Source organism: Cryptomeria japonica, chromosome 7 (genome assembly GCF_030272615.1).
Source record: "Cryptomeria japonica chromosome 7, Sugi_1.0, whole genome shotgun sequence".
NCBI lineage: Eukaryota > Viridiplantae > Streptophyta > Pinopsida > Cupressales > Cupressaceae > Cryptomeria > Cryptomeria japonica.
This window is the reverse complement of record NC_081411.1, coordinates 491445908-491471030: the sequence shown is the minus strand read 5'-3', so window position 1 is coordinate 491471030 and position 25123 is coordinate 491445908. Positions and strand designations below refer to the sequence as shown.

General features: G+C 36.1%; 1 protein-coding gene across 1 annotated transcript in view; it reads right to left on the bottom strand.

Moving 5' to 3' along the window:
• Window positions 1-736, bottom strand: part of LOC131065769 (cysteine desulfurase 1, chloroplastic) — a 109565-nt gene extending 108829 nt beyond the window's left edge. The window contains exon 1 of the mRNA XM_058000417.2: window positions 401-736. Within this exon, the coding sequence (XP_057856400.1) occupies window positions 401-637 (237 nt within the window). The 5' untranslated portion in view covers window positions 638-736. The remainder of the gene's footprint in view (window positions 1-400) is intronic.
• Window positions 737-25123: the final 24387 nt, after the last annotated feature.

Below are 25123 nucleotides of genomic sequence, written 5' to 3'. Positions count from 1 at the left end.
GTTAGTTGTGGAAGACGAGAAACCTTGAAACCAGTGTATTCCCTAGGTAGAAATTGGGAATGTCTTTGTTTTCAATTATGTTTTCTATCATGCAGCTGCAGTGATGGGGCTGCTAAAACTTGAGTTGATACCACTATTTTTAAAGCTTTTTTATTGCTGGATTATCCTTCAGACAAGTAGTGTCCCGTTAAGGGCTACCTGGGTTCTTCCAAGAGCTCTCTATTTATACAAGGTTAAAAGTTGGACATCTGTTGGTCGGGGCTGCTACAGCAGCAATGGAAATTGATTAAAAAAAGGCAGTTTAAATTTGACTGTTAAAAACATTTTGCCTTTTACTCACCAAAAAAGAAGATGAAGACAGTGTCACAAGAAATTTAGTAAAATAGTCATGCCAAGTTACCTGATTAAGGATGGGAAAATCAAGCCTCATCAAATCGCCGAGCGAGGGAGAAGCCGAGGCAGAGGCAGAGGCAGAGGTAGATAATGAAGCTAATGTTGATACTTGGCCCCTCCCCCTTCTTCTTCTTGACCGTAAACGTAAAGGTAAAATGAGGTTTCTCTTAAAAGAATGCCCCTCCAAGGCGCCGGTCTTGTGATTGGAGAGACTGAGTAGCCCATCCAGTAATCGCAGCGACATAGTGTCCGCCTTCTTATCGCTTCGAATCGTAGCAACTCACACCAGAATATATAAGAACCGGAAGATTCCTTTGAACTGAAAAATCCAAAACCAATTCCGCACCAATATTTTAACTCCATATTGCATATTTGAAAAGGGAAATGTATATCCAAATAAAACAGTCAAAGGACACTAAAATAGTCAAAGGACATTTGGTTTAATGGCAAAGTTTATGGTGTAAGCATTTAAAGTTCATGTTTAGGCATTTAGATGGCATGTAGATTGTATTGATATTTTTCAATTAATTTAGATAAAAGAGTTGGGATTTATAGTTTAATTTTCTAAATCAATTATAGAAATTATGTAAATTAGGTATGATATTTGATGCAAAATTGTCAAATTATATATGTTGTAATGGATATTAGAAGTTGATTTGTTTTTTATTAATAAAGCAAGGAAGGGTCTTGAACCCATTCGCCATAATCAAAGCAAAGAAATAGAAATGCTAACGGTAAAAGTTGGCCACTAAGCTAGACCTAACTTAGAAACAACACTAAAATAGCAACAGAGAAGAACACAACAAAAATAAACCAACAAAGATAATTCCAATCATAAGACAGCGAGCTAAATGTCTCCTCCCAACAAGCTTCTCCTAGCAACCTCTTTTTCTTCTCCTACTTCTACTTATTATCCAAATGATTTTACTCTTGTGCTTCTACTTATTATCCTATTGATCTTCATCTTGAGTCAAAATCTTTTTCTTCTTCTTTAGACTTGACGTAACAATAACCACACAGATCATCGACTTCTTCATAATGTCATCAGGAAGTTGATTTGTTAATGTATTAAAATTTTAGGACTATCTAAGAGAGGATCTTCAATTATGTAAACTATTTGTTTTCTACAAAGGTTCACTTACAAGAGTGCAAACCTGATCCATCTTCAAGTAAGAATCTAAATTACTACATGGACCTTTACTAGAAACTAATGAATATAAATTGGCAGGATGTGGATTGATTTAATTTACTTGTCTTGATATATAACGACTAATTATGCATAAGGGTTAATGATGTTTACAAATACTTTGGGGAATGTATCAAATTATGAGGGTCATGTTCTCCTCGATAAGATCCTTGGTTGGATTGATTCAGTGGTAATGAACAAAGATCGAGGACAACAAATAGACATACAATGAACCTACGATTATGTAATGATGGTTGCGATGCTAAATATGTGGTTAAATGAAATGAGCATACACATAGATGAGACAATAAAACATAAGTAGGAAGCAAATACAAGATCTAAATTAAAGATGCAAACCCATAGCCTCCTTTCAAATGTCTCATCTTCCTCTATTCTTGAGGACCTTGAAGGTTGTAGAATTGTTGGTTCTCAGTGGAGCAATGACCTCCAAAGTGGCAACTCAAGAGTTGAGTAGCTACTTCATGATTGATTGTGTAAATTGTATGAAATGCATGATGATTGATGAATGATTTAGCTAGAATGATCTATTCAAGCTACATGATTGATAAAATGAAACTAGATTAATATAAAATGAACTATGATTAATCTAATTAACAATTAATGCTAGATGATATGATGTAAAATGCCTATAATAACAATGCAAAAACTAAGATTGCAAGGGATCCTTATTGCTCCAAAATGAGGGGTATTTATAGGAATTTCAAGGCCAAAGCTGAGGTAGCAAGAATCGATGTTCCAGAATTGATCTGAAGATATCAAGGGTCAAGATTGAGGAAGTTGGAGAAGAGGTTGGAGGAAGGGACACTTGTCATCTCTGTGGTGACAAGTTTCAAGGAGCCTTGCTCATAAGAGAGCAAGTGTCCAAGGGAGGAGACATGTGGCAAAAGTGCCATGTGTCTCAAGGGGAGAATATCCAACCCGTAAGAGGTTAGGATAAAAGAGGTTAGGATGTGCAAGAGGATAGGGTTAGTTAGACCCTAGGATTAGATAGAATGGGTTATGTTAGGGGATGGTTAGGTTAGGTGGTTAGAAGTTAGGAGCCATGTGCTCATTTGAATTTAGAAATTCAAATATTTGAAAAAGATAATTAATCTCAATAAATCATGATTTGATTTGTTTCAACTAATTATGAGATTAGAAGAATGAATTTAAATGGGGGGCTTAATTAATTTAGATTAATTAATCAAAGGGGATTATAAAATGAACTATATAAATCAATCATGTAGATTTATTTACTGGTAGATGAATAGAGAAATTAATCAAATTGCTTGTGAATTCAATTAATTGGGAAGGGGGATTAATTAAATAACTACGTATTTAATTAACTATCTTCAGACCGTTTTTAGGTGAATACATTTTGCCCCTCTTTGAAGCAATATGTGATGATGCGTTGGTTCAAAGAAAACTCGATTGACGATGCTGCAGATATTGGTCTCAATAGGACGTGGATTCGATCTTGATTTTGATGCGGATTCAATTTTGATATGATATTGATTCAATTTGAGATGATAAATCTTGATATGATGCCCTCGACATTGATTTACAAATTATGATGTGAGGATGCCCTCTCGGGAGATGAATTGGATAATTTTTCAATGTTTTTGAAGTTTTTGCGATTTTTTAATTTTTTTGATATTTTTGAAATTTTTACGATTTTTAGATTTTTAGTGATTTTCCGATTTTTAGATATTTTTAGAGCTGATTCGATTCATTTTCCGATAAAATTTTTGAAAATGCTACCCTACCAGGTTGATTAGTTGATTAGATGATCGGAAATAAGTGGAATAAAAATCCCACCAAAATGCCCCACTTTGAGTTTAAAATGGTGAATTCATTTTACCACTCTTCATTTGTGCACTTGAGTTGCCTGAAAAATTTGCTCTGGAGGACGGAATGGTGATCCCGTACCACCAGCACAGGTTCGAGCGAGTTCGGCGACACGAGCGTCCTCTGACCTATGGTCCACCAGTACGTACTCCGAGAAAACCCAGCTTTGTTAAAAATTTTTACTTGATTTTTGCAAAATTTAGTTAGTTTTAGAAAAAATCATTTTTTATCATTTTCACCATGTGGGTTTTAAAAATGTTTACGTTTTTTAGATGGGTTTTTCGATCTTTAAAATGGGTTTTTGAGAAAAAAAAATTTAAAAATTGAATTTTTACATTTTTTAAATAAATTATTTAAATTTTTTTGCATTTTTTTTTTTGTTTTTTTTTGGGGGGGAGTGCCCCGGCAACGCCAACATAGGCGCTGCAGGCACCACGGGCACACGTCATGGGCACCACGGTCTGCGTCGTTGACGCCACCGTGGCTGGCCTGGGCGTCGCGGTTGGTGCCGCCACCGCCGCCTACGTAATGTTGCCAAAAAAAAAAATTAGTTTTGCATGATTTTCGCGAGATTTTGTCCAATTTTTGACATGATTTTTCGATTTTGAGGTGTTGGATTTTTCAATTATTGAATTTGATGACTTTTTTATTTTGGATTTTTTTTTACGACTCGATTTTCCGATTATTAATTTGATTTTTTATTTTTGCGATGATTGATTTTTCGATTATTGACTTGAGACTTTCGATTCCAACTTTTGATGACTTTGATTATTTGAGTTTTTTATTGCGATTGGATTTTTTATGAATTTGGATGATCTGATTTAATTTTTGGATGATTGATTTTGATGATTTCGATAAAAAAATTGTTGCTCCTCTGACCCCCAAACATCACGATTTTCGATAAAGATGCTCGAATTCTGTCAATTTGATTTGATTTTTTATTTTGATAGGGTAAGATAGATTTGATTAGCTATCTAATTGATAAAATTAGATACTCCTAATTGATGAAATTTGATGATCGGTTCTAATTATCTCGATTCACGTGTGAGATGAGATAGGATTGATAATGACCTCATGATAGATGAGCGTCATTGATAGGGGCTTAATGAGAATTGATAGAAATCTCAAGTGAGCAAAATAGACTGATAGATAGATTGATCTGATAGATAGATAAATCGAGATACTGATATGATGAGATGATTTGATTGCAGGAGCACTTTAGTGTCCTCCAATCTCGGAGTGCTTCCCGAAGACATGGATGTTGATACCCCACCTTAGCTAGGCAAAGAGAGACCACATTGATAGGTGTGGTTTATCTTCCCTTCTTGACATGCCCTGACCTTTTATTAACCGAGGATTATTGACAGCCTTAGTAGAGCGTTGGCATAGTGAGCACAATACTTTTTGTGTCAACTTGAATTTCATCATTAGAATACTACCTGCAACATGTTAGTTTCACAAAATACAAAGGAAATGCTACAGGAAATCCAAACTCAACCAATGAAACTACATGAAATTGATATTAAAATAAAAACACTATTATTACCTTCATGATTTATGTCTCATTGTGTCCTAACTCCACTGTTCCTGGTTGCAGATGGTGTGCTCTCAGACAAGCATTGATAGCTTCCAAGACGACATATGAAGAATGGATTGATAAATGATAGTTAACTGATACTATGATATGCAATGCTAAATGACTATGCTAAATGATTATGCTATTTGCTTCAAGATTAAAACTCATGGTTGCATAAGTTTTCACAAATGATTAGCTTTGAAAAACTCACTTGAAGACTAACTCTTTCTCAACAAACTCATGATTTTATAGACTTTGAGAGAATAAGATGATGTGGCCCAGATCAACGATCATGATCAGATCTGCAGATTTGGATGGTTGTGAGCAAAGGTGAAGGTTGAGAGAAAGGGGGATGGAGAAGACAAGTGTCACTCATCTCACCTTGACTGGTTTGTTGACTGAGAGAATCTAAGGATGGTTGGAGAAGATTTAGGCATGAGAGGACAAGTGGACTCAAGTCCTTCCTAAGATGTAGGGATGTTGGAGAGAATATAGAAGAAGGTTATGAAATATGTGTACATACATAATATTTCATTAAATTTGGAGGTTGAAGATAAGTGGTTGTATACACCTAAAAATGGTCTAAAGATAATTAATTAAATAAGCAATTATTTAATTAATTCCTCCTCCCCAATTTAATTGAATTCACTAAGCGATTTGATTAAATTTCCCTCATTCATCTACTTATTAATAAATCTAAGGATTTATTAAATAGGTTCATTTCATTTCACCCCTTTAATTAATTAATTCCCTCCACCAAAATCATTTCTTCCAACTCCTAATTAATTAAAACAATTCAAATTCATGAGTTGTTGAAACTAATTAGCCATTTGCCTATTAAATGAATTTCTAAATTCAAAACCTAACCCATTCTACCTACCACCTTGTCCCCTTTCATCCAACATCTTCTAGAACCTTTGTGACACTTGTCACTAAGTGTTCCATTTAATCCAACCCCCTTTGCCAACCTCCTCCAATTTAACCATTGATATCTTCAGATCAATCTCAACCGTTGATTCATGCCAACTCACCCCTAGCCTTGGAAAATCCTATAAATAAACCCTATTTTGGAGAACAAATGGCCAATTCACGAATTCAGCCACTTCACTAATTCATGCTCAATTTTAGCTCATTTGCATTTATTACTATAGGCATCTAGCTTATAGTTTATCAGTTTTAGCAATGTTATCATGCTCATTTCAGCTCAACTCTTAGCTTAATCGTGCTAGGATAATCATGAATTCATATAGCTTAATCATGCTATCATGCTAGATCATGCATCTTAATCATTCAAATCCTCCATCTAAGTGTAGTCAAGTCACTGGAATTTGCATACTAAGATCTGAGAGCAAAATCCACACTCGCATTTACTAGGAGGCAATAAGTCGATTAGCTATGGTTTTTCATGTCTTTGATTTAATCTACTAACCATGCTTATAATGATTTATTGAGTGCATTGTGTTTGCAGGTACAGGTACACTTCACAGAGCACGATAGTGGCTAATAAATGTTTTATTTATTTTATTTTTTGTTGAATTAATTTAGCTACATGATGGATGAGTTGGCAAAGGAAAGATGAAGTGGAGATGGAAGGTGAGTTGGATAAGAGATTAAATAGTTTAGAAATTATTTAATATTTGAGACTATAAGATAGAAGAATAATCATTAAATATTAGATATTCAAATGATTAGAAGAAATAATTAAATATTTAGATATTCAATTAATTGATTAGAAGAATAATTAAATATTAGATATTTAATTAGTTAGAGGAATAGGATAGATGAATTAATTAATAAAATATTTCAATTAAATTAATTAATAGAAAGACACGAAATGAATTAAATAAATTAATCTTTTCAAATTAACTATTTAATAGAAGAATAAACATTAAATAAATATAAAATATTTATTTAATCGCTCATAGCCATTTTTATGTGTATACATTTTGCCCCTCTTTGAAATGATGTCAAGACAACATTGTTTCAAAAATTAAATCAAGTCTCGATAGTGTGCCTGATGGAGATAAAAAAATCCTGATTGTGTGTCCCCTCAGGAGATTGATCGTGAATTTGTTGAATAATTTTGATAAGCGATTGATCTCACGATAATTGAAAAGGTCCATCAATTAAATTTATTGATACAAAATAAATATAATTGCCCCATTGAAAAACATTAATTACCCTTCCAAATAGAAAATATAAAATTAACCAAAGTTAATTTTATTTTCATTTGCATCCTTGTCAGCTTTGTGAAGAAATTGTCTTGGTGGGGTGGCAAAATGGTGGTCCCGTTGGAGAACCATTGATTTGAGCGCGTTCAACGATATCAGCGACCTCCTGAGTATGGGTATCCGGTATGTATCTTATCCCGAACTTTTCGCACCTTGTCGTTTGATTTTTCATATTTGTTTAGCGCGTTTTTGGCTATTTTGAAATTTTTTTGCGATTTTCGACAAGTATGTTTAGCATTTTTGTTTTTTGTTTTAACGCTTTTGCATTTAAAGTTAGCGCATTTGATAAGTTTAGCGCATGTGCTCATTTTGTTAGCGCATGTGTGATGTATGTTAGCGCTTTTGCTCTCAGTTTTTGCACTTTTGATGCTTAAAATAGCGCTTTTGATCGGTTCACGCATATGCTCGAAAGTTTAGCGCTTTTGTTAAAAAGGCTCACGCATATGTATGATTTAGCACATGCGTTCAATAGAATAGTGCTTTTGTTAAAAGGATTAGCGCTTTTGCTTCTGATGAATGTGTTTGATGTATTTCATAATAAAAAATCACTTTGATGATTAGATTTAGGCATTTTGATGCGCAATTGTGATGAATAGGTACTTGATTGTTTGATTTGATAGGATAAACGATTGATCGATTTGATGTGATTGGATAGATTAGCTCTAAGAAACCGATTTAGTTTCTGATGAAGAGCATAATAGAGTTTGATTGAGCTCAGTGATTGATAGAAAACCATGATTGATTGGTTTAAATTGATTTGATAGCCTGATTTGCTTCATGTGAAAAGATTTATCAATTGTTGATGTTAGAGATTAGCGATCTCTTTGATTTGATATATAGATGATTGATGATCGAATTCTCTTGGTAAACAGGAGAAACTTGATGTTCTCCAGTGTCGGGAGAAATTCTCAGTGATGCGACACTTAGTGCCAGAGCTTACACAGGCAGAGGTGAGACATATAGATGCCTACAGATTACGCCACTTATTATACATGCTTGATATTGCCCATAATAGGGGATTGTTGACAACGTTAGCCGAGAGATGGCATAGTGAGCATAACACTTTCCACCTGCCCACAGGTGAGATTAGTGTGACACTTGAGGATGTCTATAGGATTCTCCACATCCCAGTGATCGGTGAGTTAGTTCAGTATGATTTTCAGGATTGTGGAGGGACAGAGGCATGCAGAGCTGTATTTGGTGATGAGAGAATTTTGAGAGGAGAGATTCGATGGGAGGATATGATTATGTATTACAAGACTCTCCCTATGATTCTTGCAGGTTTGATTAGGGGATTCATTTGTCCAGACATGATATCTCGAGGTTTTGTTGTTGGTTGGGGTGAGATTCTTCAAAGCATGATGCAACATCGGACTTGATATGCGTGGGGTGTTTGCATGCTTTCTCATTTGTATCATGATTTTCATCAGGTTGTTTTTGATGATGGTGCTAGTCTGTCGACAAGATGCACACTTTTGCAGATCTGGTGCTGGGAGCACATTGCTATTACTCAGCCTATTCATCATAGAGTTCATGGTGAGAGACAACCATATGTTTATCTATATGTAGGTATCCTTACTCAACATAAGCTGGGTATGATGGAGTATTGGCGTTGGGTTCTTGATTCACTGGATAGTGTTATTTGGAGACCTTATATCGATTGTGAGCCATGGATGGATGATGCACAAACATTACCATTTATTATGCAGAGTAGATATCTCATTGGTCAGACTCCATTCATTATTGAGAGACAGCTGATTAGTCGCATTTTGAGATAGTTTGGTATCATTCAGCCAATGCCTACTGGTGTCACGATATATGCACGACAGTACAGAGATAGGCGAGATTGGGGACCTTCTTTGTCATTTGAGTTAGCACGTGTAGAGTTTCTGGCTACTCCTAGGGTAGCTTATGATATGAGATTGCACATTCTAGATCCTGGGGTTATTGCAAATTATGCTCAGTACATATTGGCACACCCATTTTCTCGTATTACCGATCCAACAGATCCTCCTCCTAGCTCAGGAGATGAGGATGACGATTCAGATGATCCAGTTATCAGGAGACAGAGACGTAGATGAGAGCTTAGAGCTACTCAGAAGGCTGGAGGGGATGGAGATGAGGGAGGAGATGGAGGTGGTTGTAGTAGGAGACCCAGACAAAGAGGAGGTCGATTGAGAGTCCGTGGAGGACCTTTTGGACCAGTTTGTAGGATTGGGAGACCGCTTCCTATGGGTGGGAGAGAGGTTGAATGGATTGGGAGGGATACTGGTAAGACAGGGATGAGATCACCGAGAGGGTTGCCATCGACGGGAGGAGGCAGGATGACTGGATTGGATGGGGGTTGCGGGAGAGGCATTGATTTTGGTCAGATTCAGCCAGACCCTAGGGTTATTGCAGTGCATGGTGGAGAGGATGAGGATCCAGAGGATCATGTTCCACTCATTAGACGATGGGTTCTAAGAGCTATGCAGACTGAGATTCCAGCAGGTGGACAGGGAGGGGAGATGAGGGGATTGGGGTTCATGTGCCACAGCAGGATGTGCCAGAGCAGGAGACCATTGATAGTCTCAGAGCACAGATAGATCAGCTTAGAGCACAGGTACAAACACTCATGACAGAGAGAGACACAGCTGTTAGGAGACAACAGGATACTGAGGGCCTCCTTGATCACATTCAGCAGGTTGGATTAGGCACTCTCTCAGCTGATACTGTTAGAGCACTAGTTCAAGCCGGGAAGGAGACTTCCTGTTGGCGACGACTATATGAGGATTTAGTCGCAGAGAGTTAGAGAGCAGGTAGTTATCATACCATAGTGAGGATGGATACTAGCAGCGGTGGAGTCATGGGACCTCCTCAGAGGAGTGGTGATTGTGGTAGACAGGCATCTGGAGGATCTTCTCGCCCACAGCCACAGAGACAAACAGAGTCAGGTGGTAGTGGTATAGGATAGTTGTGACTTGACTTTGTATTGATGAGGCATTTGTACTTTTTATCTGATATCATTGTATACTTGGACTTTTTATTGTTTTATGATGATCTATATGCAGACATGGACTCTATATGATGATGATCTTTATTATGCATGTTATTCTATATGATGACGATCTATATGCATTGATTATATGGATGATGTTATGATCTTTTCTCTTCATTATGATGATGCAATGATAAATGTTTTTTATTTTTTATTTTGATGACCTTGGATACAACTGAAAATTATTACTAACTTAAATGATATGGCGATCAAATGATCTATATGGGAATACAAATGAATGATTATGCAATATGTTATTCAAATGTTTTTGATATTTACATGTAATGCTTATAATGATTATGAATCTAAGTGCAAAGATGCAACTAAATGATCGTTAATGAAATAATAATGCAAATAATAATGATGATACACTACATGATTAATTAAATGCACTTAATTGAATGCAAAATAATGCAATGATTGAATGCAACTAAATGAAATGGATGATGATTAAAATGATTTTAAAAATTAATGCACCTATAATGATCAAATGCAAATTGTTTTTGTTTGTCCAAGTATACTCAATCTTTTATTCGTGATCGTTGATATGTGAATGAAATGAAATGCTTATAATGCAACTGACATTGAATTCTTATAATGCAAATGAATAATGAGCTAATGAAATGATCTAACTAAAAATGATACTGCCATTCTTCATACGTTATCTTGTAGCAGTGCTTGATTTCATCATTGAGCTTTAAAATGTTGTAAGAAAATACAAGCAACTTGACATAATGATTCAAGACGACCTGAGTATTTCTTACATGGATTTTGATATAGCAAGTTAATACAAGCAACTTGATATAATGAATCAAGTTGACCTGAGTATTTCTTGCAGAATTGACAAGGATTATCTCCTTTCATGCATGACTTTGAATGTCCTCTTTGATCTGTTGCCGATCATATCCTTAGACAAGTACATACCTTAATAAGAGATAAACCACAGACAACAATCAAAGAAAATAATCATGGCCATCCTTGAGTCGCATAGAGTACATGATTAGCAATAAAATCAAGAAATAAACATTGAATCTTGTAGGTCATTCACATGTTCTTATGGTCATTAACTGATATAATCATCTTGATGAATGATCTTGGATAATCTTTTATTACTTGTTGGTCGATTCTTCATTTTCTGAGTTTCACGATTCAGTTGTTATAAGATGCCTTGATCTTCATTGCTTTGTTGCTCATTATCTGTTTCAAAACCCTAGGTGTTTTTGGTTTTTCTAAGTTTTCTAAATGTTTTGGATTTTCAAAGATTCAAAAGATCACCTTAGCAAAAGGAATTAGGATTTTCCCCCAACGGAAACAAAACTTTATTATAGATGTATGAATTGATCAAGTTCTAAACCATGGCGGCAAATGATGATTGATAGATTCTGATAAAATCTAAGACAGTGACTACGACAAGTATGCCAAAGATTGATAACAGTTGGTAAGTTGCATATTTTATGCTAATGGTTTAGAGCAATGGATGCAAAAGATGAAATAGATGGCAGCGATAGATGCGATATGATGAAGTGGATTTGTGTGCAAAGCGATCTCAAAGATGGAAGAACTCACTTTTTAGATAGCTCATGTTTACCAGGTTTTCACCACTTGTTTTTATTGCACGTTTTGATTTGTTTTTTATTTTTTATTTTTTATTTTTTTTGGATATTTCTGATTTTTTTATTTTTTACTGATTTCTTCAGAACTGTATATGCTTTTTATTGATTTTCTTTCAGGACTTTATAACTCAAGCATAAAACTTCTTGAGATGGATGGAATTGATAAGTTCATCAAACCAATCACCTTCAGGGGTAGATAACTTGTATGCTCTTGACCCATATGTTGCTACTATGACAAAAGGTCTTAGTCAATTTGGTTCAAATTTACCCTTCTTTTCTCGGTCTTGCTAATTTCTTGGATTCTCCCTTAGAACTATATCTCCAATCTAAAAAATGTGTGGCTTGACTCTGTGATTATAACTTCTTGCCATTCTTTATTGATATACTTTCAAATGATCTGTTGCATTTTGGCAACGTTCCTGGATCAGTTCAAGTTCTTGGAGTCTAGAGACTCGTTGTTCTTCCTCTGGTACAAGACCTTTCAAGGAAACCCGTAGAGAAGGTATCTCTACTTCTATGGGTAAGATGGATTTTGATCCATAGACTAAGCAATATGGAGTTGCCCCCATTGGTGTGCGGATGCTGGTTCGGTATACCTAAAGAGCAGGATTTAGCTAAATGTGCCAGTCTTTTCCAGCTTCATTGACTGTTTTCTTCAAGATTTTCAAGATAGTTTTGTTTGATGCCTCAGCTTGACCATTTCCTTGTGGATAATACGGAGTAGAAAACCTATGTTGGATATGAAATTTCTCACATAGTTCCTTCACATCTTGATTCTTAAATGGTCTTCCATTATCAGTGATAATGGTCATAGGAACTCCATAGCGACATATTATATAATTCAAGATGAATGATGATATTTGTTTTCCTGTCACTTTTGTCAGAGGTACTGCTTCAATCCATTTAGTGAAATATTCAGTAGCAGTCAGAATGAACATATGTCCATTGGAAGATGAAGGATTTATCTTTCCTACCAAATCAAGGCCCCATTGAGAAAATGGCCATGATCCGGCCATAGGATAGAATTCTTGTGCTAGTGTGTGAATGAGATTCCCATGGATCTGACATTGTTTGCATTTTTTGGCACATGTGAATGAATCTCTCTCCATAGTAAGCCAATAGTAACCCATACAAAGAAGTTTCTTAGCCAGTGTTAAGCCACTTGAGTGTGTGCCACAAATACCCGTGTGAACTTCGTTAAGAACTTTCTCAAATTCTTCTTGTTCAAGACGTCTCAAAAAAGTACCATCTAGACCTCGCCTATAGAAGGTATCAGCAATAATAGTATAGCGGGATGACTGACGGATAAAATTTCTTCTCTGATTGCAGGATAGGTCAGGAGGAAGGATATTCTCTTTTAAGTACTGATAGGTTTGGTCGTATAAGGATTGACTGATCCCTGATATATGACAAATCATGTAGGTATGTTGGGATTGAATGGTAGGGGTTAAGATATATTCCACGAGGAACTCCTAACGTTGTTGATTCTCCCAATTTTGCAAGAGAGATGCTATTGTAGCCATTGCATTTGCTGCTTTATTCTCATTTCTTGGGATTTGAGTAAATGATATTTCTACAAAGTGTTCTTTAAACTCTTCTACCAGTTGTTTGTAGGGCATGAGCTTGTCATCCTTAGTTTGATAATCATCATTTATTTGGTTGATGATAAGTTGTGAATCACCATAAACATATAATTCCTTGATGTTCCATTCAATAGCCATTTTGAGCCCAATAGTCAATGCTTCATATTCTGCAGTATTGTTTGTGCATGGAAACCGCAGTCTATATGATTTTGGAATTGTATGTCCCTGAGGTGTGATGAATAAAATTCCTGCGCCTGATCCATATTGTGTATAAGAACCATCAAAGTACAATTCCCAAAATTTTGTACTTACTGTCAGAATGTCTGCATCAGGAAATTCAATGTGCAATGGTATGTTATTTTGTAAAGGAGCTTCAGCTAATTGATCAGCAATGACCTTTCCTTTGATAGCTTTTCGATCAACATATTTTATATCAAATTCACTCAGTATCATAACCCATTTGGCTAATCTGCCTGTCAAAGTTGACTTGTTCAACAAATACTTTAGTGGATCTATCTTTGTTATTAGCTTCACAAAATGAGTCAGCATATAATATCGCAACTTCTGAGTTGCAAATACAACTACTAGACATGTCTTCTCTATTGATGTATAATTCAGTTCATAGCCGACAAGTGTTCTACTGATGTAATACATTGCTCTTTCTTTTCCTTCTTCATCATGTTGAGCTAGGAGAGCGCCTAATGATACGTTTGTCGTCGAGATATAGAGCAACAATGGTTTCTCTTTGATTGGTGATACCGATACTGGAGGATTCATGAGATATTCTTTGATTTGCATAAAAGCTTCTTCACATTTCTGATCCCATTTGAATGGAACATTCTCATGTAAAAGATGAGTGAATAGATGACATCTATCTGCTAATTGAGAGACAAATCTTTTGATTGATTGCAATCTTCCTTGTAAAGATCGCAATTGACTTATGTTCTTAGGTGACTCCATCTCCATGATGACTTTTACCTTTTCAGGATCTACTTCAATTCCACAGACTGATATAATGTACCCAAGAAGTTTTCCAGAGGTTACTCCAAATGCACATTTCTTTGGATTTAATCTCAAGTGATATCTTTCCAGCCTATCAAAGATCTTGCTTAAGATGTTCAAATGTTGTTGTCTTGTATGAGATTTTGCAAGTATATCATCTACATAATATTTCATAAATGTATGCATCATATCATGGAAAATTGTCGTCATAGCCCTTTGATAAGTCGCTCCTGCAATCTTAAGCCCAAATGGCATAACATTCCAGCAATAAGTACCCCATGCATAGGTGAATGTTATCTTTTCTTGATCTTCAGGGGCGATTCTTATTTGATTGTATCCTGAGAAGCCATCCATTAATGAAAACATCTCATGCTCTGCTAATAAGTCCACAATTATATCAATGTTGGGTAGTGGGAAATCATCTTTGGGACACACTTTGTTCAAATCTTTGAAATCGGTGCAGACTCTTATGCTTTTATCCGGCTTTGACATTGGTACAATGCTTGAAACCCATTTTGGATAGGCAATAGGTCTTATGAAACCCACATATAATAGTTTATTTAGCTTGGCTTTTACAAGAAGAGCAATGTGTGGATGCATCTTCCTTAGCTCTGCTTAATTGGTTTTGCTTTTAAATCCACATTGAGATGATACATTATAAGATCTAGCTTAAGTACTGACATGTCAACATAGGACCAAGCAAAATTTATTTGTCTTTGTATGAAGAATTGTATGTATTCTTTCCTCTCTTTATCTGATAATGAGGCAACAGAATGAAGTATCTTGGGATCCTTTGATGTTCCAATGTTTATTGCTTCTATTGGTTCTATTAGAATAGCAGATCTCTCATGAAAATACGTAGGGAGGATGTCAAACTTTCCATCTTCTGGCGCCTCCAAGAGGTTTTCACTGTCAGATACATCCTTTATTTTCCCTTTTGATTGATCTAGTGTTGCCATGGAATGGTTTTCAATAGTAGGTCTCTTTCCTTGTTTTATTTCAATTTTGTGACTGGAAAGTTTGGCATTCTCCTGACTACAAGAAACATTACTTGATTCCGCAATGGAAGATATCTTAGGTGTTATGGGTTCGACAACATTAAGATACACATCTAAGTCATGATCATTGGAAAAGGTATCTAATTCAGGGTTTTCTAGATTATCCCAATCAATCAATTCAGGATGAAGAAGAAGTAAGTCATAATCATTGTCATCGTTAGGTGCTTCAAAGTTCATGACATAATGGTCATAATTTGGTGTAGAGTAGGTAATGTCATAGATAGAATGATCTTGAAGATTATCTCTCCCAAGTATTCTCCAATTAGTTCTAACAAAATTAGTATTAGCATTTTGTGGTTCACACTCAAATGGATCTTCATCTGACGTTTGTCCCTTAAACGAATGGATTATATCAACACACACATCTTTAGTACTACAAGTTCCTTCTTGATTATTTTCAATAAATTCATTTGCATTTTGAAGTTGACATACTGGTGCACATGATATAGAGAATTCTTTTTCTAGCTTTTGTCTTCTTTCAAACTCGGCTTCTTCTGGACTAACAGTCAATTCTACTTGACTATCTCTTAGTTCTTCTATGGTTCTGCCATACCTTGGTACATCTTGCTCTTTATTTGATAAAAATATGATATTTCCAGATGCTTGATCTATATGTTTTTTTGCTTCTTGTGGCGTTATTTATTTGTCCTTGTCATCCCCTTTCTTTTGTTGTCTTGTATATACCTCTTTTCTCTAGATTTTGAGTTCTTTGTGTCTTCTTTCTAACTCCATCTTTTGTTTTGTAATAAATAAGTCTTCCTTTGTGATAGTTGCTTGCTCTTCATTTCTTTCTTCACTTGATATACTAGATGAGACATCTGGACCCCATTCATATTCACTTGAATCTGTCTCTTAACCATTGTCTAGGACTATACCACTATACCACACAGGGATGTTGTATGGTGCAAAAAGTTCTCTGATTTCTGCTATCTTGATTTTCACTACTTCTGGAATATCTTGTTCAGATTTTGCACTTGCTCATATTCCTTGAACTTGTTGACAAGATTCTTCTTTTCTTTTGATTGCAATCTCTTCTTCTCGTTTCTCATGTTCTTCTTGTTTATGCTTAGTGGCTACTATTTCCGTTGCTTGATGTAGCTTTTCTTGCCATTGTTCTTCTTTAGAGATTGCTTTCTTTCTCCACTTTGGTTGTTGATGATTATGTTGCTTTTGATTTGATTTTAGATATCCAAGTCCTGATTTATCTTCTTTAGATTGCAAGTGGGGACAAATAGGTTCTGAAATACCTTGATGTCGCTTACCAATTGGTCCTTTTCCTTCATATCCCATTTTTTGCATGATTTTATAACCATTGACATATTGTTCTATGGGAATATTGACTTCTGCAGCTGTTGCTATAGTTTCATTTTCATCTTTGTACAACCAACCAAGAATATCCTTATCTTCGGTTTCTTCTTCAAGGGTTCCATCTCTAACAAATGCTCCATTAAACATATCTTTTGATTTCTCCGAGGTCTTTGATTGGATATTTGTAGGCTTTCCATATGACTTAGGTGAAAGTGGAAAATTATGCAAAGAATATTTTCCCATTCCTTCATCATTCAATTTGATCTTTTTCTCAAAGGTTTCCCACAACTTTTCTTGAATTTCTTTGGTAGGATATACCGATTCTCTGTTATGTGGAACTCTTGTATCTTGTATTGGCTTCAGATTATTGCAATATTGGCTAGAGTCTGCAATTATAGTGACCTGTTGTCCTTCATGAGGTAATTTTACACATTGATGATATGTAGAAGGAACTGCTTGCATGGTGTGAATCCACGGTCTTCCCAAAATAATGTTGTAAGAGAGGTTCAAATCTAAAACCTGACATAATGTATTCTTTTCCATAGGTCCTATTTTGATTGGCAACACCACAGTTCCTTTAGAAGAACGCCTTGCTTCATCATAAGCCTTAATAGTTATTTTCTTCTTTGGATCTACTGCATTTTTTGAATATCCCAAATCTTTTATTGAACTTAATGCATAAATGTTTAAGCCCACTCCACCATCTATGAGTATGCATTTGACACAAGTTTTATTAATGGTGACTTCAACATGTAAAGGAGCATTGTGAGGATGTTGCAAGGATGTGTCATCATTTTCAGAAAAATGATAAGCGATGAGGGGCTATAAGGTGTCCCACCATGTTTTGGAACTGATCTACATCCAAGTCTTTTGGAACTGTTGTTTCCACTAAAGCTTTTTCCAAAATTTCCTTATGCATAGGTGAAACTTTAAGAAGTTCCAAAATTGATATTTGAGTGGGCATTCTTTATAATTTCTCTACTGAATTGTATTGTTGTGAAGTGGATGTTGAGTCTTTTATTATACCCAGAAAGGTGGCCTTTGCTTTGCTTCTCGTAATGACATTGATTGGCTCTGAAGGTGGATTATCTTTAACAATGATGACATTTACCACATCATCATATGTATAAGTGTAGTTCACTTTGGCTTTTCCTTTGTCATCTTTTAATTGGGATGGTTCACCTTTGTCATAATTCGGGAGTGGAGTTTTGAAAGCTAGGTGTGATTCGCTTGTCTTATGGCTATCCACTATGATAGTTCCATTATCGATTAGATCATGGATAAGGTGTTTCAATCTCTGACAATAATTTGTTTGGTGTCCTTTATTCCGATGGTAATTACAAAAAATGATTGTCATTCCACCAATTAGGCTTGACTGGTGGTTCATAACTTCTTGCTTCTAGTAAAACAATCAGTTTGTTTGCAAGAAGAGTTTTTAAAGCTGATTCTAATGGTTCTCCAATGTTTGTGAATTTCCTGCGAGGATTGGAGAAGAAAGACTTGGCTTTATTGTTTTCTTGATTGTTATTGTTTGGGATTTGACTTGATAGATTAAAAATCGGTTGTTGTTTCGTAGCACTATTGTCGTCATTTCCTCCATTGATGACATTCCTATTCTTTGACCAGAATTTGGGTTTTTCATTGTTGTTGTTGTAAGAATTATTGTAAAGTTTTAGCTCTCCTTTCTTTACCATCGCATCTTCTATTTTTCAGACCATTCTCAATCATCTTGGTGAAGGAGGGAGGACATTGTATTTTTAGTCGATAACTCATTTCACTGATAAGATTATCAATGAATATGTCCATCTTTTCTTGATCAGGTACATCTCTTGGATACCTATTAAACATCCGTTTCCATCATTGCAAGAAGATCATAAAAGATTCACCATTCTTTTGCTTAACATTGCATAAATCCAGCATTGTTATCTCATTCCTTACATTGTAGGAATACTGTGAAATAAATCTATTCACGAGTTCTTCAAAAGATTTGATTCCAGATGGTAATCTTGAAAACCATTTCATTGATTGCCCATTTAAACTCCTAGGGAAAAGACGCATCAGGTAAGTTTGGTCATGCACAAATTCCATACTCATAGTACAAAACTCCTTAATGTGATCCTGAGGATCAGATTTTACATCGTATTTGTCATATTTAGGGATCTCGCAATGCTGTGGAAATGGTGCCATATTCAAATTTTTATCAAAAGGATATGGGCATATATCTTCTAATGAATAATTCTTGGAGCTTGTTCCATTTTGCATATCTTGTATCTGTTGTTGTAGAGTTTGCATTTGTTGAGTGAGGTTTAACAACGGATTATCCATATAGTTTCTCCTTATTTCTTCGTAAGTTCTTTTATCACTACGCTCTTTTCTTGTGTCATCCCGTTCTTTTCTTGTCTCTTCATGACTTTCTTTGTTTACATCTTCGTTATTTGGATCATCTTCATTTTGGGTGTTACTTGTCTCCGCATCTTGTTTCAAACTTTCTATGTTAAAGTCTTGTGGCAATTTAGCTCCTGATTTTGCCAACATCAAAAGATATTTCTCTTTTTGTTTTGCCAATAATTTTTCCATTAGTCTATCAAATTTGAAATCTTTCTCAAGGTCTCTAATGGTGCTATTGATTGCTTCTTCATCAACAACGGTATACCCAAAAGTTTGGAATATCGGATTATCTTCTTCCTCCATTTGTTTTTGTTGTTTTCTAAGTTGTTCGTATTGAGCTCTAGTCCCAACTGGCATGTGATTGTTTCAAAAAATTTGAAGTTTTCAAAGGACAACTCAATAAGTGATTATTGGTTTAGGAAGATATGCTTTGTTGATTTTACCACTATTGTTTGTTCATTGTTATAAAGTGTCTCTTTGTTGAAAAGCACGTCCTTGTAAAATTTCTCCATCAAACTTTGTCCCACAACCACGTAAATAGTGACAAAAATGGTGTAGGAATGTCCTATGTTTTAATAAGATCTTGCAATTGATATACAAGAATCTTATTCTTTTCTGGGTAGCTTTATAACTGGGTTTTCTTTTCTTAAGGCGGTACTTAAAAGTCATATAAGCATCTGATAGTTTACAAGTTTGTTTGATTCCAATGTTGGTGCAATTTTGATTTTGATATGACCTAGGTTCAAAATAGGAAAGATATATTCAAGATAATGAACACAAGATGAATTGATCAAGCTTCGTGATAGAGGATTTGATATATCCTGATGAGAGACTTGACAATGATGTTGATTTTTTTTTTGCACGTAAAATGTTTGAATCAATAGCTTGTTGAATGTTTATGCTTATGGAAACCTTTCGCAAATAGCTTTTTGGATTAGTGACCCAGTTGCTGAACTAGTTTGAAAATGTGTGATAGTTTAGAGACAAATCTACTCCAGAAGTGTTTTGATACTGATGTTGAAATTTTGGTTTGATATGCTTTTTATATGTGAAAAAGTTTTTGTGCTAACTCTTGTGGCAAAGAGTGTTAACTTATGGGATAAAAGCACTGTTTTGTTGTTTGAAAGCGCTATTATGATTATGTTTCAAGGATTCTTCTCAAATCCTTCAGCAAGTTGTTGGATTTTTGCTCATTTTTTAGATGATAATTTTCTCAAATTTTTGACCATTTTGAACATGTCATAGACATAGAAGACACAATGTTTTTGAAAAAACAAAATGCACAAGCAAGTACAAATCCTATGGAAGTTTGAGACAATAATTGTTGAATCTCACATGGGCTTTCCCCCGAGGCTACTCTATTCAAAGCAAATATTTAGATGCTTGACCCCATTGGCTCCACATTCGGCACTCACTTCTCTGGGGCAACCAAGCACCAGTTTCCATGAAAAATCCCCATGGCAAATTTTATATCTCTACTAAGAGCCATATGTGTGTGACCCGCTTCAGAGGTCCGACCTCCTGCACCAATAACTAGAAGGATTTTGGCAACTAGTACAAGTGGTTTTTAGTAAAGGCTTCCGGTCATGTGGCCATACATGCAACACATTAAGCTTTGTAAATACAGAAGGTTCCCAACCTATAGAGGTTACACTCCATAGGGTTTATGGGGAAACATAGTGTTGGTATGAACTTATCAACACATGTTGCTTGTGACTTTCGTCACAAACACAATTTATTTAGAGTGAATTGGAAGGACTCGGTATTATCCCATTTCCACTTTAGGTCATTCCCCTCTCACTGGCCCCCTCAAGGCAGCTCGAGAAGGCAAGCCCTCTAAAGGTTATACATAAAAGAAAGTAGGTCTAGTTTTCTGATCACTGTATGATGGTGAGAGCATAATTACCTACTACTTCATCAAGCATGGAAAACACAAGTCAATTTTAGCTTTTGTAAATCTATGTGCAACTATTTTAAAGAAGTCACTCAAAAATGCAAGTTGCATGCTGTTAATTTATCCCCCTTAGTTAAGCTAAATGAGCATGACATGATGTGTTACTTTCCAAAATAGAACTCTTAAATAACTATGCTAGGGAATGCATGAAATTTGTTTTAAAAATAACCCTGCACATGCATGTCAATAGTTTGAAAAATATAAGTTCTTGGACATTTGGACCTGCAAGAAAATTCTATCAGTTGCAAATAAAAGTGCTATCCTAACAAATGCGTTATCTTTCACCTCAAAAGCGCTAACCTAAAGGACAAAAGTGCTAACCTGAAACACAAAAATGTTGCTCTGCAGACTAAAAAGCGATAATTCTCTAACAAAAGCGTTAATAAAACTAACAAATGTGCGAACCTGAAGGACAAAAGTGTTGTTCTAAAGATTAAATGCATTGATTTACAGACAAAAGCGCTAATCTAAATGACAAATGCACTAACCTGAAGGACAAAAGCGCTAACCTATCAAATAAAAGCATTGTCAGAACTCACATAGGCACGAATCTGTATTACAAATGCATTAAATTTGCTTTTTGCAAGAATTAGATAGAATATTAGAAAGAATATGCGAGGCTCTGAGCCCCACGGTGGGCACCAAAATGTGTCGACTTGAATTTCATCATCAAAATACTACCCGCAACATGTTAGTTTCACAAAATACAAAGGAAATGCTACAGGAAATCTAAACTCAACCAACAAAACTACATGAAATTGATATTAAAATAAAAACACTATTATTACCTTCATGATTTATGTCTCATTGTGTCCTAACTCCACTGTTCCTAGTTGCAGATGGTGTGCTCTCAGACAAGCACTAATAGCTTCCAAGATGGCATATGAAGAATGGACTGATAACTGATAGTTAACTGATACTATGATATGCAATGCTAAATGACTATGCTAAATGATTATGCTATTTGCTTCAAGATTAAAACTCACGGATGCATAAGTTTTCACAAATGATTATCTTTGAAAACTCACTTGAAGACTAACTCTTTCTCAACTCAAACTCGTGATTTTATAGACTTTGAGAGGATAAGATGATGTGGCCCAAATCAACGGTCATGATCAGATCTGCAAATTTGGATGGTTGTGAGCAAAGGTGAAGGTTGAGAGAAAGGGGGAAGGAGAAGACAAGTGTCACTCATCTCACCTTGACTGGTTTGTTGACTGAGAGAATCTAGGGATGGTTGGAGAAGTTTTAGGCATGAGAGGACAAGTGGACTCAAGTCCTTCCTAAGATGTAGGGATGTTGGAGAGAATATAGAAGAAGGTTATGAAATATGTGTACGTACACAATATTTCATTAAATTTGGAGGTTGAAGATAAGTGGCTAATAAATGTTTTATTTATTTTATTTTTGTTGAATTAATTTAGCCACATGATGGATGAGTTGGCAAAGGAAAGATGAAGTGGAGATGGAAGGTGAGTTGGATAAGAGATTAAATAATTTAGAAATTATTTAATATTTGAGACTATAGGATAGAAGAATAATCATTAAATATTAGATATTCAAATGATTGGAAGAAATAATTAAATATTTAGATATTCAATTAATTGATTAGAAGAATAATTAAGTATTAGATATTTAATTTATTAGAGGAATAGGATAGATAAATTAATTAATAAAATATTTAAATTAAATTAATTAATAAAAAGACACGAAATGAATTAAATAAATTAAGCTTTTCAAATTAACTATTTAATAGAAGAATAAACATTAAATAAATATAAAATATTTATTTAATCACTCATAGCCATTTTTATGTGTATACACTTTTCACTTACCGACTGGCGAGATGACAGTGACACCTGAGGATGTATACTGGATACTACGCATCCCTATGACGGGCGAGCTAGTGTATTGTGATCTTAGTGAGCAGGGTGGGAGAGATGCACTTTGCAGAGTTTTTGATGATGATGAGATTGGTTGATATGACATTGTGTGGCAAGAGATGCTAGAGCTAAATTATGCCACATTACCCATTGTTCTTGTCGGATTCATTGGGGGTTTCCTTTGTCCTGATCATAGGTCAAAGGGATTATCTATTTGATGGGGTCACCTTCTTGAGCAGTTGGTGACATAGGGGACCCAATTTGCATGGGGGTCATGCATGCTGGCTCACTTGTATTATGACTTGCATCGAGTAGTGTGCCAGGGATCAGCTGGATTATCGACAGGGGTGACAGTTCTCTAGATATGGGCCTGGGTGCACCTACCTATCACACGATCATTGGCTGATAGAGATAGACCTGTAGGCAGGCCCTATGCTAACGGGTACCCAGGCACCATTGTTCAGCAAAAGCTGGGCAAATTGGAGTATTGGCGACATACACTAAATGATTTGGATATTGTGATATGGAGACCGTACAAAGATTGTGAGATCTAACCTAAGGATTCACTGGGGATGTTAAATGTATTTTCAACTTGATACCTGATCAGATCGACACCCTATGTTATCAAGTGATTCCTTTGCATGAGGGTGCTGAGACAATATGGCAGGATACAGAGGATACCACAGGGTACAACTCACTATGCTCGCAGGAGACTGGATGTGGCTACTTGGGGCCCTCTATTTCATATGAGCAGGCGTCCGTAAAGTACCTATCATTGGGGCCACTAGATTGGTATTATTTATCAGGTATGATAGATAGCGAGATGACAGTTGAGTACACCGTATATTTTACTGCACATAGGTTTCCTAGGTTGACATGTTTTGATGAGCCAAAGCCATTTCTAGATGAGGATGATGAGAGGCCATGATAGAGAGCTCCTAAGCGACTGAGGGATGGTGGGGGGAGAGGAGGTGGGGGTGGAGATGATGGCAGAGATGAAGGGGATGATAATGGGGGATATGGAGGAGATGCGGGAGATTATGGAATTGGAGATGGCGATGGAGGAGATGATGATGGGGGAGATGTTTGAGCAGTGGCAGTGGTAGGCACACCAGGAGCTAGCAGTTCTAGATATGCTAGAGATGTATATACAGATTGGATGACTCGGGTGGTCAGACAAAGGAGATTAGGTCCAGTGGATCAGGGGCACTAGGTCCCAGAGTAGGAGGTTCCCCAGGTTGAGCCGGTACCTACTGGAGTATCACAGGTTGAGCAGCCATAGGCAGAGGCACCTCGACGAATCCTCATTAGGATGTCGTCTCATCAGCAATAGGCTTAGATTACTGACTTGCAGGGTTAGATTCAGCAGCTAGAGAGTCGACTAGTAGAGAGGGACTCTAAGATAGCCCAGTTAGAGGTCCAGACGACACATTTACAAGTATAGGCACAAGCACAAATGTCCCAGGTACAGACACAGGAACAAGCCCAGATTGTCCAGGTAGAGGCCCGGATGGCCTCTCTCATGGCCGAGAGAGATGCATCTAGGGATAGGTGTCATCAGGTTGAGACACAGGTACAAATGTCAGGAGAGTCTAGTTCAGGAAGGTTGCCCTGAAGATGATGCATCAGGCGATCTAGGAGGTTGAGTATTACAGGACCTTATACTATATTGTTGTGCTTGTTGATCAGAGGGCTCCAGGATTTTCACAGTTGAGCAAGAGATCGAGACAGAGCCAGTCTGAGATTCGAGGAGTGACAGGGCCACTTCAGAGAGATCCCCCAGGTGGAGACCCAGGTATAGGGGCATCAGCTGGTATTACTAGACCTGTTGCATCAGGACAGAGTTTCACTCTGCGTCCTAGTGGTCACAGTGATATGGGACATTGATCCATTCATGTACACACTTTTTGTGATGAGATATTGATGATTCCCATGATGTATATTTATGATGTATCTCATATATTTTTTTGATATCATTGTACCTTGGACATTGATCTTGTTGATGACATGATATGTAGTCGATTCTATTCGCTCTACATGACCTATGAGATTATGGATGCATT